At 36.4% G+C, this 17,650-nt stretch overlaps 1 protein-coding gene across 13 annotated transcripts in view; it reads left to right on the top strand.

Moving 5' to 3' along the window:
• The window catches only part of LOC131694112 (transient receptor potential cation channel trpm), a 355,889-nt gene that overhangs the window by 271,831 nt on the left and 66,408 nt on the right, over positions 1-17,650 (top strand). For 10 of the 13 annotated variants that reach the window (XM_058982537.1, XM_058982535.1, XM_058982530.1 and 7 more), the window contains one exon: positions 5,326-5,364. The exons of the other annotated variants lie outside the window; for them this stretch is intronic. In XM_058982537.1, the coding sequence (XP_058838520.1) occupies positions 5,326-5,364 (39 nt within the window). The remainder of the gene's footprint in view (positions 1-5,325; positions 5,365-17,650) is intronic. 13 annotated transcript variants of the gene reach the window in all.

The following is a 17,650-nucleotide window of genomic DNA, read 5'->3' as shown; positions in this document are numbered from 1 at the left end:
GATAGAAATTCATTATGTAGAGAAAACAACAAGAAACTGATTTTTAGGTACCCCTACTCCTAACCCTGCATCGCTCGTAAAATATATGAGTCATAATTTCTCAAATGGACTACCCAATTTAGGTGAAATCACAATTTTGATGGAAAATTCAATTTTTTGGTAGTGTTTGGCATTGGACCACTAAATGCAGATGGGTATCGTGAAAAAATATTTTTTCACCCCGTTTATTTTTAAAAATTTACTAAGGGCGACTTAGCCGACCGATTTCATCGAACTAATTAGTAACAACATTGTTGTAAGATACAGATTGTTCGTGAATTTTTACGTTCTGAAAAGTAACCATTTTGTATATTTTTAACCAATTGTTTATAACAAAAGGAAATGAAAAGGTGTTCTACGCCTCTTTTTTGTTCGAAAAAATATTACATAGGGTTACTGCTCCCTAATTCATCTTAGCTCCTGTATTCTTCTAACCCATTTGAACACATTAGTTAGAGCAGTATCTGCTATCTCTATTCAACGCATTAGCTCAAATTGTAGGGCGAATAAGCCCAAGCAACACTTGCAACATGTAATGGCCGCGGTTTGTTGCATAATCATAAACTTTTGCTGGTGCGCTTTTTTAGTTGCTCTATCAGTTGAATAATGGTGTATGTTCGCTTCTTTTCAACGAATTTGGTTGTAGAAACTGCTAGTCAACAAGCGGTGCTGCTTGGGAGGGTACGTTGTACTCGACTGTTCGCTTCGCTCAAACGCGAGCATTTTACATTTTCCAGGCAAAAAATTTAACTGTGTTGTTTCTTAGCAACGAAGCCAAGATGATGATACAGGTATAGGTCTATTTAAGAGCAATGCGCAAGACTATGTATAACCGCTTAAATATTACAACATCTATTACACTAGTTTACAAAATCAAAATAAAATTCTGAACTTCAATATTCGAACACCATTGCGTGCAGAATCTGAAAATGAGGACCAAAAAATTTACAGTAAAACAATTTTCGAGTTACAGTAATTTTTTTTTTACTTTTTAAATCAAAAGTGCGTTTAATAAAATCCAAATACCTTCGGTTGTAGTCCATCGATATGAAATATTATTATGTTGAATTAAAGTCAATTGAATGCACTTGCGGTCGTTGCACAGAAGAGTAACTAGAACAAATTCTAGGCCAAAAACCAAAAAATTTTTTTTTCGATTTTTTATTTAGTTATATTTTTTTAGATTCCCAAAAACCTTACTGCATATTGTGGCAAAATGAAGAGTGTGCCAAAAATTGCTAAATAATTTTTGCATGGATGCAAAATGGTGATATTTTAAGGGGTTTTCAATCATTTTTATTATATATCCAGCAAAATCGCTTTCTAATGATGATGTTTGTATTAAATAAGACAATATTATAACAAACGTAATTGGACACAACTATTAGTGTCACCTCAGCTTAAAAATATCCGAAAATAGTAGTGTTTCTGAGTATTGGACCAGCTTAAGAAACACCCTTTTTAAACATAAAAAAGTTACACTATACGGCAAGATCCGGCAAAGTTTCTGAAACAACATTACGAAACAAGATTCCGGCTATCCGAAAAACATTCTATCTTTCCCGATCTTTTCCGATCCACAAATTCCAAGCGATTTGAGAATATTGGTATTTCTACTAATTTTAGGTAAGCCAAAATGCTATAGGGCTAAATACTATGTTTGGCAAACTGTATATCTATGAATTTATGCACAGGTACCCCTTTTCTTCTCCCTTTTCCACTGACCAACATGCATCGGGAAAAACAAATGTATTCACAAAGATCACCTCGAATATATTAGTATTCGGAAGGATCTAGTAAATTGAGCTATGCATTGGTAGGTGGATAGATGCCAAATTGTCCCAAAAACTAGTTATTTTCTATTTTTAGTTTATATTAAGGCATAATAACAGCAATAGTCGCAAAAAATAGTTTTGGCCAGGATTCGACCCAGTTACTCCTCTGTGCGTTCGAACATTTTGTTTTAGTGCAACTACTGGTTCTGGCGTTATTTACGAGTTTATTGAACTTTTTCTTAATGTTTCCTTATTTTTTAAAAAAATGAGCGTTTGGTCAAGATTTTCGCCTAGATAAAGAAGTCCTAAAATTTATAATTTTTTGGAAACTTAAAGCCTGTTAATAACTAATGAAAATAAGCACTTGTTAGTTTGAATCCGATGAAAATTACGAAAGTTGTTCAATTTTATGTAAAATGGCAATTTTAGTGTTTGTCTGGGTCAACTTATTGAACCGTCTCGATTACAATTTTTCTAGGGCTTGTTTCATAATATATGAGTGACTCTCTGTCAGAATTAAACTGTTAAACAAGTAAATGAAAGAATTTTGAATGAATTTTTATGTGGGGTAATATTCGGACTCGTTTATCCAAATGATTCAGGACTTCTGATAACAATAATTTCAGGCTCAATGAAGTTATAAGTCATCGAATGATTGGTATAGAATACTGCGTGTAATATTTGAAAGCAAGGCTGGAAGTCATTTCAAATCAATGCGGTATATATAGGTGTGGCAGAATACACGGTTTGTTAGTGTTGGCAACCAAAAATATGTAAACTATCAAGAAGCACAACGGGTCGACGTCATAGTGTTCACACGATTGAATGGGAGCGGAACGAACGGTATGACGAAAGCAAGTCGATTTATGTCTAGTCACTCACACCACTCATGTAAGATTCATCTTACGAATAACAAAGTACCATTTTCGCCATACCTGTATATACTACATTGAGACACACGGGCCATTTACATACATTTGCAACTGTCAGCGAACCAAACCAAACAACGGCACCAAGCCGAATAACCGAACTTTCACGAACATTTAACAGGTACGCTCAGCAGCACGAACGTTTTTGTTTTTCTCGCGTTCGTTTACATGCACAGCAGCCGTAGTCAAACTTGCACCGGTGTTGTCGTGTTGGTTTTTTCCCGAACATTCGTATTAAAATGACATTCGAAATGACTTCTAGAGAAAATTTTCAATAGGACGTAAGTAACATTGAGAGCCTCTCTTTGTTTTCTTTCTCTTTCGTTTATTACGACGCCACTACAACACTTTGCACTAATTTTCCAGTACATATCGAAAGCCGACGGTTTTTACTATAATATTATGCAAAGAGTAGAGTAGTAAATGTTGAAATGGCCGAGTAATGAACAGAAGAGAAAGACCCCAAAGAGAATCTCTCATTGTTACTTACGTCCTATTGAAAATTTTCTCTAGACTTCTTCCAGTCCTGGTGGCCGAAAAGAAAACTGCTGTGTGGCGGCATTCACGCACACCAAAGACATTACATTCAGTGAACGACATTCATACGTATACCGACTATGAAATTCGTTATGACTTTCCTGCTCGGGCAGCAGCGTGAAAGTTTGTAAACTTATGACGTTCATAAAAAATGTCACGTTTCCAGCCTTGTTTACAAGTGTATTACATAAAATAACACTTTTATGATACAAAATTCGTTGCAAACTAAACCCGCACGCGTTATAAAATTCGTATTTTGAAACGCTAGCTGCTCAATTGGGTTTTGTACAATGTCAATACAAACTATGCGAATCCGTAGAAATGTGTGATACTACATACGTTAAGTATTATAAAATTAATAATTTTGTAAAACTTGTAATTTGTTTTCCTCTCTAGAACATCTAGCATTTTGCATAAAATTGAACACCATTCGCAATTTTCATCGGATTCAAACTAACAAGTGCTTATTTTCATTGGTTATTAACAGGCTTTAAGTTTTCATAAAAATATATATAAATTTTAGGATTGCTATATCTAGGCGAAAATCTTGACGCTCATTCGCTTTAAAAAAATAAGTAAACATTATGAAAAAGTTCAATAAACTCGTAAATAACGTCAGAACCAGTAGTCGCACTAAAACAAAATGTTCCAACGACCGCAAGTGCATTCAATTGCCTTTAATTCAACTTAATAATATTTCATATCGATGGACTACAACCAAAGATATTTCGATTTTACTAAACGTACTTTTAATTTTTAAAGGTAAAATTCATTTTTTCACTGTAACTCGAAAACTGTTCTACTGTAAATTTTTTGGACCTCATTTTCGGATTCAGTATACGATTTTACATTGAAAATGACCACTAGCTTATTTAGTTCAGAAATGCTGTAAACTAGTGTTTTCTGTCTGATTTTCACTTACGGTGATAAGACGATGCATTCAGTGTGACTTAGCGGTGAAAATGAGGTCTAGTGGGTTTTCTCCATGTAAATTGTCGAAAAATCCCATACAAAATGCTGGCACGTTGGTCCGGTTGCTAGACTTGTCCGATTTGCTTCAAATTTGGTGCAAATGCTCTTGGTGGTACTAGGAATCGACTCAGGGGTGGGCCTATTGAGTTCTCAAATTTTCATTATTTTTTTAGGCAGTCTAGTGCATATACAAGGCCAAAATACATACACCAGACCATTTGTTTCCGACAACCCAATTTTGAGTCACTTAACAAACTTAAATGAGAAAATTGATTTATCTCATTACAATAGGCATTGCATAGTATAGAAATCAAGAAACCCAACATTCTCATATGAAGCTAGAATACACACACGCATACTTGAATGGCAAAATGAAAAAAATATCTGAATCGGATTTATCCCTTGGAAATGTGAGCACCACGGGCACAACTAGGTGCCGGAACTAGGTCAAATGGCCATCGAGCTGGGGTACTGCTGGGGATTTTCTATGGTATAAATCACAACACCACCGAGCTGTCATCATCGGTCCCATCGTAACAACCGTACCTACGGGCTCTGGTTGCATTCTGGTTTTGAATTTTCGCGATGGAATAAGGTCACACTAAGCCCCCCCCGGGGGGGGGGGGGTGGTATGAGCGACGGTATTTGCTATTGTTCTAAACGCTGATCATCATGGGTGGCGCGCTCCTGGTGGGACTCTTCATTCCTATTAACGCGGTTCGCATTCAACGGATTATCTGCTTCACTAGTCTTCTACGGGAGCGATGTAACTCTTCCCAGGGATTTTCTGGAAGACCTAGTTGAGAAGCTAATAATTGAACGTTTTTTTGTAGGGACGGCCGGTGGTTCTCGTTCAATGGATTTGCCTTATCAGTTGATTGCCACTGTGGGGGGAATGTGCTGTCTGATGGTTTTTCTTGGTTTTCCTTCACCGAGCTTCGTGGTGATTATCATTGCTCAGCTGAAATGGCATTTTCTCCCCGAATTATAATGACCGACATGCTAATCTCTTTACGTGTTTTCTTATTTCGTTAATTTTCCTTCTCTATTTTATTCTCCATATTCTTGCGAAGATAAAGCACTTTCGGTTCTAATGAATTTTCATTACAAAGGTAAATATACAAATTAGATGATGGTTGTCGTCAGAAGCTTCTGCTTTCATATTCGGTCGATGTTTAGTGTGTACGGTATGCTCGATGTGCGATTGAGTCTTCGCAGATGATCACATGACGGTTGACTGCGATTGTATGTATGTGTGATTGTACATAACATTATGTATCATTGTTGTTTCCGTAGGACCCTAACTGCACGAGCTGTGAAATGCATATAGTTTCTATTAGCTGTCTATCAGTAATCGAATACTTTTAGTTTGGTACATCCGCTGGTAAAATTGTACGCAAAGGTTCGAATCACAACATCACTGCAGAGGTATCGAATTTCTGGAACATTGATTTTTAATTGCGACTCTGTAAGTAAAATGTGCGATAAGTGCTTTTGATAGATTCTGAAGCCAAATATTTCCACAGTTACTTATGATTTTAGAAGAACGTTGTACTAATTTTGAACTGATAATGAGTTTATAAAAATTTTAAAGTAACGAACTTATGAGAGAAATTTCTACTGGATTTAAGGTTGTTTATCCACTTCCATCCTAACCAGATTATGGGACGATCGAGAAACAGGGAGGCAAAACTTCCACCGAGATCGAAAACTTATGTGGGTGGTTTGCCAAGCTCATCTCTAGACTTTGTCTTCACCTCGCAATCATTTCAACGCCATGCAACCGCCTAATGATAAAGGATACCCTGTTATGAGCATAGTCTTTCTTTCCCGAATTGATTCGGAACTAATTTTGTACGGTGCGAATTTCTCCCACGGGTCGAGGCACTGTGGTGGGGTGGAATAATTAGTAGCAACAGAAAGGCAGTCCATTAGCAATCAAGTCGGAATAATTAAATCAGCTCTAATGTGGCTCGGAACGTGAGCGGGATTTGGACTATTTGCTGCTGCTTTGTCACGAAAATCGATTTTTGATGTATGGCAGATCGGAATAAAAAGGAAACTAATTATGTGTTGATTTTTTTTTCTGGGAGAATCTTAAGAACTGATGAATACGTTCTGTATACAGTATAAGTTACTGGTGATTAATCTAACCAACTCTTCTAAATGATCTTTGAATAAGCTTCATTCGGAAACTGAGCATTGGATGTATATGCTTTAATTACTATACCTGCAAAGATTTAGTCTAATTTCGCGCTAAATCGTATTCAGAGTTGGTAGCACCCTCTCAGATTTAATGAAACTTCCTGTACATGAATACTTTGTCACAAAAAGCCACTTTTAGGCCCGTAGCCCGGATTTTGTTTCGGGAGGGGCTTAAAACTTTTTGCATAAATGTGTTAATTTTGGTTACTTGCACGCAGAAAAAAGATTTGTAGGTTCAATAAAATTATGCATTAAATTCAATAAATTAAATTATTGGTCGGGAGACAATAAAATTATTAATTGAATTCAATAAAATTTATTTATTGTTTCAATAAAATAAAATTATCGTTCCGTTTTTCAATAATTATTTTATTGAAATTAAAAGAAAATTATTGATACTAAAAATATATTTATTGAAAGCAAAAATTTGTTGTTGATCTAATAAAAAAATATTTTCAAACCAATAAGTTTGTTTGTTAAAGTGATAAACAATAAATGATTGGATTCAATAACACATATTTTTGGTTTAAATATGCTAATTTTTTCTGCGTGTGAGATAGTCACTGGAAACTGAATGAAATTTTGAAAATTTCTTAGTGAAAACAGTTAAAAAACTAAGGCAATAGAGAGGTTGTTTTCTGATACAAGAAAGCCTATAGTTCATCGACGAATTCTTGCTTTTGAATTTGAAATGGGCCAGTTCGGACCTAGTAAGGGTTTATGAGCTGTAGAACTGGAACGTAAATAACGTAAATAAATATTTTCTCCTGAAAGCCTGATCAATTGCGCACATTTTTTTTTTCTAAGACGGCTTTTTCCGATTTTTTATCGTATTGCATATAAACGGTTCTGCGCAAAATTACATGAAAGGTCCGAATAACCCCAACCCTGTTCCAATTCGGACCACACACTTAAAAAAAATGAAAATTACATTTGACGTAAACCATAATGCGATGTATTTTGCCGTCTAGTAATGGAATTTTACATGTTTTGACATGTGAAATAAAATATTGTATCTCTTTTGATGTAAAACTCGGTTGAATAGAGATGGAGAATTGTGAACAAACCGTATTTTTACATGTTCTTGAATGTAAATTCAAGTGAATTGTGACGCTCCTTTTATGTGCATCTTGTGAGATGTAAATATTTTTAAGTGTGCACCGCTTTCTTGTCCATTCTTTTGCAATATAAATGAATTTCTGTTTTAGTCTAAGTTACTCCTATTTGATTTTCACTAAATTTTGAATTGTGAAATGAAAAGTTCTCTTTCACACAAAAAATAATGAAATTTAAACGACATGTAAATCAATACGAATGTAAACATGAGAAGATTGAATCAAAACTTTGATTGAAAATTACGTTAAAATCAATGCACTCAATTAGAGCATCAAGAAGCATTCAATTTTACACTTTCATTCGTGTAATATTACACATTAATTTTCCAGCAATAAGCGTGTAAAAAATACATTAAAGTGCATTGGTTTTTCGTTTGAAGAAACTGTAATTATCATTCCACGTGTAGAATTATAATAATATTCGTTGAAGAAAGCACGACAAGTCGTGTGGATTTTTGGAGGAACCTAATTTTACATTTATATTCATGCTCCAAATATGTGCATGAAAATAAACATAAAATTACAAAATATTTTTTTCTGTGTTTATATATAAAACTTTATAGTAAATATACAATAAAAAGTAAAAGCTTGTTTTTCGGCTTACACATTTAAAAAAAAGCGCCCCGAAACAACATTCGCCCCTAGCGCACGCACACGAAAACTGAGAACCGCAAAATTTTGTGAGATAGAACAGAGCTACATGACAGCCTTGAAAATAATATATGCGCTTTTCATAATATTATCATAGCTGAGAAGCAGCTGAGAGTCCGAATTGGCCAGCGGTCCGAATTGTGCCACTTCCCCCTATTAATTTACAAGCTACCATTTTCACCGTTGGAATTTGCAAACGTCGTCTGGTGGGTGTCCCCATCATGCCACTAGGAGCTAAAGAAGTGAGGCTGTCCAGTAGAGTTCAACATTTTTCAGCACAGCACTTTTTGAGTTCCTTTTGTGGTTCCAAATGCATGTGCAAAGTTTGAGAGCGGTCGGTTGCTTCCCGGGTTTGCGCATTGCGTTCAAAGTTTGTATGGGATTTTATATGGGGAAATCAATTATTTTACATTTACGTTAATAAAGATCGCTATTTCACTCAATATGTAAAACCAGCTTTATAAAACTAAAATTTAAACCTTGGTTAACAACTTTTTCGAAGACGGTAACTAGCTACGAGTTTTCAAAAAAATAGTTATAACGATTTTAAAACTTATGGTTCAATCCAAATGCAGAAATCAATTATTTCTTCCAACACTGTCAGTACACCACGACACCGATATTTTAAAGTTGAATAAATGAGAATATATTCATCGCAGAGACTTGGTACCTTTGAATGAAATGTTCAGAATGAATTACTGAATAACATAAACGTAGTCAGAAAATGAAAAGAAGAGGGGGTGTGGGGGTTTTCTCCCCAGTTCCCTTTTTAGATAGTTTAGTATAACTAAGCTGACCAACTCTGACGAAAAAATCCGTACACCATACCGCAACGAAGCGAAATCGTTCACTACGCTCAGCCAAGCAGTCCGCACAGTGTACGGATTTTTTCGTCAGAGTTGGTCAGCTTAAGTATAACATAAGAAGCACATATTCAACGTAGGTTTATACCGCCGAATTAAAAATTATTCTTACGTGTTTGAGTACTACTATTTAAGGGCTCTACTGTTATCTCGTTTAAAATGGTACAACGGTTTATAAGTTTTACATATTTTAAAACCCTATTTCTTAGCCGTTCAGAGTCAGAATTTTAAAAAAAATTGCATATCCTTAGATTCCTTGAAGTCTCGGAATTGTTTCTATTGACTTTTTCGTTTGAGAATCTAGGAACGAAACCAGGATAATTATTTCAAGCAAGCGTTTTTTGATGAAACCAGAAATATACTTCAGGTTAGAACCCAACGCTATTTCCAGACCTCAGTTAGTTTTTGCCCCAAAGAAAAACAACACATAAATTTGTAGATGTAAGTTCTAAATATTGTAAATGTTATTTCCCACAACAAAGATTGTAGTATGATTCATATTTGGGTCTATCAAAATATTAAGGAAGTTCAGTCGTTGGCATTTACAAGGACGTAATGATTCTTTGTCTTATACAAAACAATCTAAACAGGGACTGGGGTTTGCACATGCCCCCCCTCCCTTCTTCTTTTCATTTTCTGACTACATCTATAACATTGAGCAATTCATTTCGAATATTTTATTCAAAGGTATCAAGTCTCTGCGATGAATATATTATCATTTATTTAAGTTTTTAATGTCGATGTCGGTGGTGCACCGGCAGTGCACAGTGGTCCGAATCCAGAATTTAGGATGACAAAAACATTTTTGACTAAACTACTGATTCTAGAAATTTCATGTCTTCGGAACAAATAATCTGTGTCAATTGAGGCATCTTTTGAGGTGGGTGACATTAGGGTGGTCCTTATTGTTTGAACGATCTGAAAATTATTTTCGAAATAAGAAGAGATAGAACAAAGAAATGTTCCGCAAAATTTTAGTACAACCTTTTTCAAGCAACTTTGCTGAGGACGTCATATTTGTAACCTTAATGGTTTTAGTTTTACAGCTATTAAAATGTTGTGTGATACGGTATCCCTAACAAAATCAGTTTTTTCGTTATAACTTTTTAAATAATTTTTTTCCGTCAATGGCGTCTTCACAAAACTTTTAGAGCTTATTGAGACAAATATTATTTACCTAGACATATTTGAGATAGCTCATTTAGTTCAAATGTTATGAGCATTTTTAGCAAAAAAACACAACCTTTTCAAATGTTCATATCTTAAAATGGAGCAAGTGGAATTGATTTCTTCTTTTTGCATTCGAAAGACCACAATTGATATTATGTTTTATGAAAAAATCTCAGAGGTCATTTTTGTTTAACTCATTTTATTTTAGTTTGAATATTGAGAATATTACTACTATTTGTAGCATTAAAAGTAAAACGGTCAGTGTAACCTAGCAACTATTTTTAAAATAAGATCAGATAGATAAACAAAATCTCAAATAAAACTGCCCGAGTGTGGCAAAGGGTCCACTGAGTTGTTGTTTCTAATGTAGTCGTGTATCAATCCATCTGAACAGCGGAGAACGTAGTGTGATGTTTGGCTAGCCATTCTAGTCACACATATTTCAATTTACAGTATCAACTTTGTTAGCTATTTTCGGAAAATTTATGAATAAGAGAAACGAAAGATGTTAAAATCGAAAAGCAGATAGGTATTCTAAAGTTATTCATTCGTAAACTTAGAACGGAAAGCTAGAGCTAGGCAGGATCATATGGGCATGATCGAAAGGAAATGTTAAGAATCGGTGGTCGATGACGACGTTTTGAGAAGGAAACACCAAAGTGGCGTGTTGGAAAGACGACAAATCGTTAAAGAAAAGATCGAGCCTTCGAATTAATGAGCCATCTCAGATATCGCATCGGTGTTAGGTTTGCCTCCACGAACTCTACCGCCTCAGAAAACTCCGCATACCACATCAAACAGAACGTCAACTTCATGACAGATAAGAGTATAAAATGAAACTTGATACCAATTCAGTAACCATAACACGATTGACTCTGGGGTTCCGCAATCAAAAGAGTGTATCAACATCTAGGGAAAAACGCAGGCGATCAAAACTTCACATTCGAAGAATTGTCCTTTCTCAATCAGGTTTCAGCTAAGATGAAGTTTTGGCTAATGACACTAACCTGCATTGATGCTCATGAACCGCAGCCATTGACACCTGTCCATTTTCTCACCAGAATAACGCTCAAGACAGTTTTGAAAATGAGCATACTGGATCGTCAAATTAGATAAATATCTCGTTATAGTTATATACAACGCTTATTACAAGAGTTTCAAACCGGTTGGCAGTTGGAATACGTTCGCTCGCTCCAACGTTTCTCGAAATGACAGAAATCATCGCCTGAGATTGCAGACTTCTAATTTTGTTATAGAACTATAAAAGACCAAGACAGTTGCCACTAAAAAAAATTCTGCAGATGTTCCTAGAATTAGTTTAGTTGGTCAAAACCAGTAATTTCCGTCCAGGGGAAGCGAAAGATGGCGGGTACTCGTTTCATTAGACGAGTATATTTCGGGAAAATAGGAAAAAACACGATTATATACCACTTTGATTAATCTTCATCCACTAGATTGCCACCACTATTTTCGCATCTATCGGAAATAAAATATATATCAAATTGCACTATTGAGTCGTTATCATGCTTTTTTATTCCAACCCGTTCGATTGCCGTGTTTCAGCTATTTTGGCGCTTTCGCGAATTTTTCGGACTCTGTCCGCAAGAACAATGATTCTGGTGTAAGAATATGCGTAAATTGCAAAATAGAATTGAAAACAACAAATATATAAAATTTTGTGGGAATAATGCAATCGTTGAATTAAAAATTATCAACAATGTTCTTGAAACTGTTTGCTCATATAAATATGAATATGGTATCGTATCGTATTGTATACATTGCGGAATATTCCAGTAAATTTCTATTTTGAATTGAAAATAACGAAATGTTCTGTGTTATATGAAATTGACGAATTGATTTTCAATGGCATCATAATTGCTTTAGCAAAAGTGATAGTTAAAATTATGAAGATCTATTTCGAAAATTTGGTTACCATCAGATACGCTAATTATCAAATTATCTGAACCTTATCATGTGTTTCATCAATCGCAAACAAGAAACACGCCCAACTCGATTCGATTAACACATTCTAGTTATGTTAGTGGACGTTCAAAATTCAAACATAGCCTGTGCTCATATGTTACATCGAAACAATTGACGAATAACATGATGTGCATGATGTAAAACTGTGTGAAACATGCAGTTTGTTGAATCTTAGTGTTGGCCGTAAAACGGGAATGAATAACATTCCAATGGCGCTCCGTATTCAGACAATAGGTAAATTAGTTGCACAACGTATAGCATGCAATGCGACACAAGTGTTGCAACAATAAAATGTTGCCAGATATTTTTTGCTTTATTTTCAATTTTCGTGATGAGGTGGTGCCTTAAATTATTATTTTTTTTTATAGATAGAGCTAATTAATGCGATATGCCTTTTTTAAATGTTGCTCCATTCAAGCCACCATGACATCACCAAATCACGACAAAATTTGCTTATGGCTGAGTTTAATATATGGTAGCTGTCAAGTTGTCCCTGGGCTGGATCGGACAAGCTCAGTTGCCTGTTGAACGGAACTGCGTGGAGTACCTCCACACTTATCAGTCTGGTACATCGACTGTAGAAGCACGCAGCGCAGTTGTCTGTCTGTTCAACAGACAATTGGGTTTGTCCGACCAAATCTCTTCCTTAAATACTCGATGATGACGTTATTCATAGAAGCGTAGCGCACTAAACACATAAATATGTCATGCCAGATTTGGGAAGCGCTACCATCTCTGTGTAAATGCGTGGTATTTTGACTGTGTTATACATTATTTAAATTTGTAATGCCATGATATCAAAAACTTATAGGTATCTGTTCTTATATTGCTGAGCGACATGTGCAAAAATTTTGAAAATTTATCGTAGGATGGCGTAACTATTACAATCACTTTTCGTTACATACTATTTTTGTTTTTTATATTTTAACGACATTCAATTAGCTAGACATTACTGGGTAGGGAAAGTTGTTTTTTTGAGATTCGAGTAGGCTGTGTTCGAGAACGGACGCATTGTTTCGTTTGACGAGTAATTTTTCATTCCCAAGAATTTGTATATTTAGTGGTAACAAAAGAACAAGTGAAGCAAAATATTATTCCGGATATGGGTTTTCACTCCACACTCGCCAATATTGGTCGATTTTTGTCGTTAGCTTGCAAAAACAACGCTATTGACGCCACCGAAAGACCCCAGTTGTGGCTGCAATATACATCGCGGTTAGTGGATTAGCTTCAGCAGATTCCAACAGCAAGACTGACTCGTCATCAGAAGCCAAACATCAACCCACAACCTAGGCGATTTTATTCCTTCTAAGTTTTTTCCCTTTTTTTATTTCGACTATTTTAGTCACATTTTCTTTTTTGCATTTTAACGACGTTCAATTGGCTTGAGATTGCCGGGGGGGGGGGGGGCGTTTATGAAGGTTGGAGCCGCGGTACTCGGGGGAGAGCAGGGATGTGAAGTGGACGGATCGGAGGACTAGGCAGGGTCATTGGAGCGGGCTTAGTGTCTTACGGGCTTAGTCTTTGTCTTCTGCTAATGAGGGTCGAGCTTGGGCGGCATAACTAAGAATCACCCGGGCTCACTGGCGTGTGTCCTGGTTGAGATGGACGTGTCCATCTTTACCATGTCGGTTGTCACGGTAAAGATGGACTACCTCTGCCAGGACACATGCTGGTGAGCTAGGGTGATTCGTGGTTGTGCTGCCTAGGCTCCACCCTCATTAGCAGAAGACAGGGATTGGGCCCGTATGATGTTGAGCCTGTTCTAGTGGCCCTGCCGCTTCTGGTTTTCCGATCTGTTTGCTTCACATCCTTGCTCTCACTTGAGTGCTATGGCTCTGATTTTCCCTACCCAGTGGTCTCTGGCTGGTTGAGTGTCGTTAAAATGTAAAAAATTCCTTCTAAGTATTTCATTTTTTTACTATCTAAAGTATATCCCTAAGATTCGTTATATGCATTTAATCCATGATATTTATTTATTTCAATATTTGGGCAGGGAGGGTGTACCAGGGCATTATACGAACTGTGTCATGGATTAGGATACATGGATCGCCTGTCTCTAGTGAAAAGATAATAATGTCTGCACTTACTTCCAAATTCTTCGGAATTATGTAGTTATTGTTAATATTCTTATCTGACTCGGCACGGTAAATTTGAGAACGAGTAAAGGCGATTTAACCTAGGCTTATTAGCCAGGGCAATGTGTAAATACCTCTGTCCCATCCCAAAGGACCAAAGGAGTGACATTAACCTTCTTAGCCAAGTCACTCCCAACGATTTATTATATTCGCTTTAAACTGAAACGGTCGGTACGGTTGTCCTCGTTTCTTCCTCCTTTAAGATTCAAAACGATTCGTTAATTAAATTATCCATTAGATGAATAGTTTAATTGCCGTTTCATTTTGAAACATCTTCAAACCCAACTCTGCACAGTAGGCCTGGCCGTTTTAATATTTGCGACATATGAAAATATGCTTCAAATATTAATATTGACAAGAAAAACACTACAGACTAACTGCAGTGTTTTCCAGGATGCTTTTCACGACATTCAATTAGCTAGACATTACTGGGTAGGGAAAGTTTTGAAAATTTAGACCCAAAGTACTCAAGTGAGAGAAAGAATGTGAAGTATACAGATCGGAAAACTAGAAGTGGCAGGGTCTTAGAAACAGGCTTAATATCCTACAGCCTATCTTTTGTCTTCTGTGACGACGCCCGTGGTTGAGTAGTTAGCGTGACCGTCATTCATTGCAGTTGGGTTCAATCCCAGCCGAGATCGATGAGATTTTTCTGAGGTGAAAATATCTGTGGTCACGTCTTCCTTCGGAAGGGAAATAAAGCCACTGATTTCCGGTCCATGAGTTGATGGATCGAAGTCTAGTCCAGATAGTGGAGTCACCTCTCTGGCGGCGGAAATGAAGAAGGAGAATCCAACTTCTATACTTACTAACAAATATCCTCCTCCCGTGATTCTTGTGGAGTGCGCAGTAGTATATGACGAATTTCGCACTTTTTTTCAGTGCATTTTTATCGAAAACTAAACCAATGAGAGTCATTATTATCTCAGAATTCAATTTCGCTACTGTTAGTTGCCTGATACATGCAAAAAGTACTAGCTACGATTTGGTATATATTCATAACATAAGTTAAGCAATTTAACATCATCGATATATGCGAGATTTAATTAAATACCACTTGGCCGTGCACGAAGAAATATCTTGTCTATGTACCCGCCCGGCAAGTAAAGATTGATGGTGTAGTCTCCAACAGGGGCCTTAATTGCGAAGTATGGGGTTCGCTTCTTCAAGAACCCTTTGCTTCGGCCAGTGAAAATTGTGGTTCGCAAGCAATTGCGTTCAGGAAAAATCAAGGAGTAATGTGAAAACAACTTATTTTCCGTCAGCCTCATTTAGAACTGAACGCCAAAGAACGCCAAAGCTGCTCTTCCAAATTTTGATATTTTGGACGGGGCTAGTCTACCCGTTCGCCTTTTTGTGCAGCGAGGCATGAACTGCCGTCGTTGCAAACAGTTGGGTTTACAGCGACTTATTGTTAAAACGAGGAACGCTGTGGAAAATGCGGAGAGAATCATGAAAAGTTTTCCAACTGTGGAGAGACTCCGCATGATCTCTCGATATATCCCGCATATAAATTATGTGGGGACAAAATGAAACATTCTTTTAAGGAACACTTCGATAAGAAATGCAAAAGAGCGCTACGCCACCGACAACTACTAATTTCTACGTTTCCTTGTACACTAAAGAGCGAGAGTATGTCTATCCGATTGTAGGAACATCTTCTAATGTGCCTATAAATTTCCGAAAAAGGAAAATCAGTTTTCTCTCCTGAGCTTCCTCGTAAAGGCGTGAGAGTTTCCCTTGAATGATACTGTTACAAAACCGAAATAAGTGGTTGGGAAATTGGATTCTCAAATGATTATGACTTTCATTGGATTAGTTTTTGATGAATTACACTGAAAAAAATCAGTTTGGACAAGGATTTTTTTTTTCAAATAACTTTTTTTCTTGAAAGTGCCCAACTTGAATTTTTAACGGTACGTACGGAACACAGTTACCTATCTTGGAACAAAATTCCATCCAAATCGAAGATGTTTTTTTTTATAAATCCATTTTATATTTTTAAAATCGATTTTTTTCAGAGCAGCAGTCGTTGAACAATTTTTTTAATATTTGTATTCCAAAATTTGGCTAATTTTGAGAAAATCACTCCCAAAAATCCATTTTTTTAAAGGATTTGTCATTTTTAGACTAGCCATTTGAAAAAAAAATGATAAAAAAAAGTTTGACCCTTTTCAAAAGACAGTCTAGATCATTTTGGAAAAACAAAGTATGCAAAGTGGCTTTTTGTGACAAAGTTCTCATGTACAGAAAGTTTCATTAAAATCTGATAGGGTGCTGCCAACATTTGTTCGAGTTGGCGCGAAATTCGTCATATACGGCCTCTAGCAAAAGCAAATGTAGAACTAACATTTCTTCCCTTTCCTTCCGCGATCTACGTTCTGGCCTGTCCGGCGCCGGTATTGGTCTATAAACACTTTAGGATTACCAGGAGTTGCACATTCGCTACTTCTAAGCATTAATATCTACTGATTCCCTATGCAACTATAGCTAGTCCAGATCGATGACGAAGTATAGCCAGGGGAGGTCGCACAAGCTCAAGCTACTGGCTTATCTTTTGTCTTCTGTTGGTTGGGATCGAGCTTAGACCCAGTAATCTCTAGCTAATTGAACATCGTTATAATGTAAAAAAGAAAACGTGACTACATATTAGTCGAAATAAAAATGGAATAAAGAAAAAGGAACTGATTGAAATCCATCGGCAGCAGTTGGTAGTCTCAGTAGACACAGCCACCACAATGTACCAAACCCGATACGGCTAAAAGCGCAATGGCAATGGTCTAATAAAAATCTATCCCGGCATTCGAAAGGCAAAACAGAAATGAACAGCAGCAATTTCATTGATGCTAATCGTCGACAGGTCTTCAGTGGTGATCTTACGTGGCTTTTCTTTTGTTGGTTCGCACGGTAAAGAGGGACAAGTCTGTTTTTACCAGGAGGCATGTTGGTGTACTTGGGTGATTCGTAGTTATGCTGCCTAAGCTCTACCCCCACCAACAGAAGACAAAAGTTTAGCCTGTAGGATATTGAGCCTGTTTCTAATGACCCTGCCACTTCTAGTTTTCCGATCTGTATACTTCACATCCTTGCTCTCACTTGAGTACTAGGACTCTAAATTTTCATAACTTTCCCTACCCAGTAATCTCTAGCTAATTGAATGTCGATAAAATGTAAAAAAATGTGACTACATATTAGTAGAAATAAAAAAGAAAAAAATACTATTTTTGTTTAATTTGCAAAATGCACCCCTATATCGAAATCAAAGATGTAGTC

This window comes from Topomyia yanbarensis, chromosome 3 (assembly GCF_030247195.1).
Source record: "Topomyia yanbarensis strain Yona2022 chromosome 3, ASM3024719v1, whole genome shotgun sequence".
In the NCBI taxonomy this organism is placed as follows: Eukaryota; Metazoa; Arthropoda; class Insecta; order Diptera; family Culicidae; genus Topomyia; species Topomyia yanbarensis.
The sequence above is the reverse complement of the archived record's forward strand: the minus strand, read 5'-3'. Positions and strand labels throughout refer to the sequence as shown.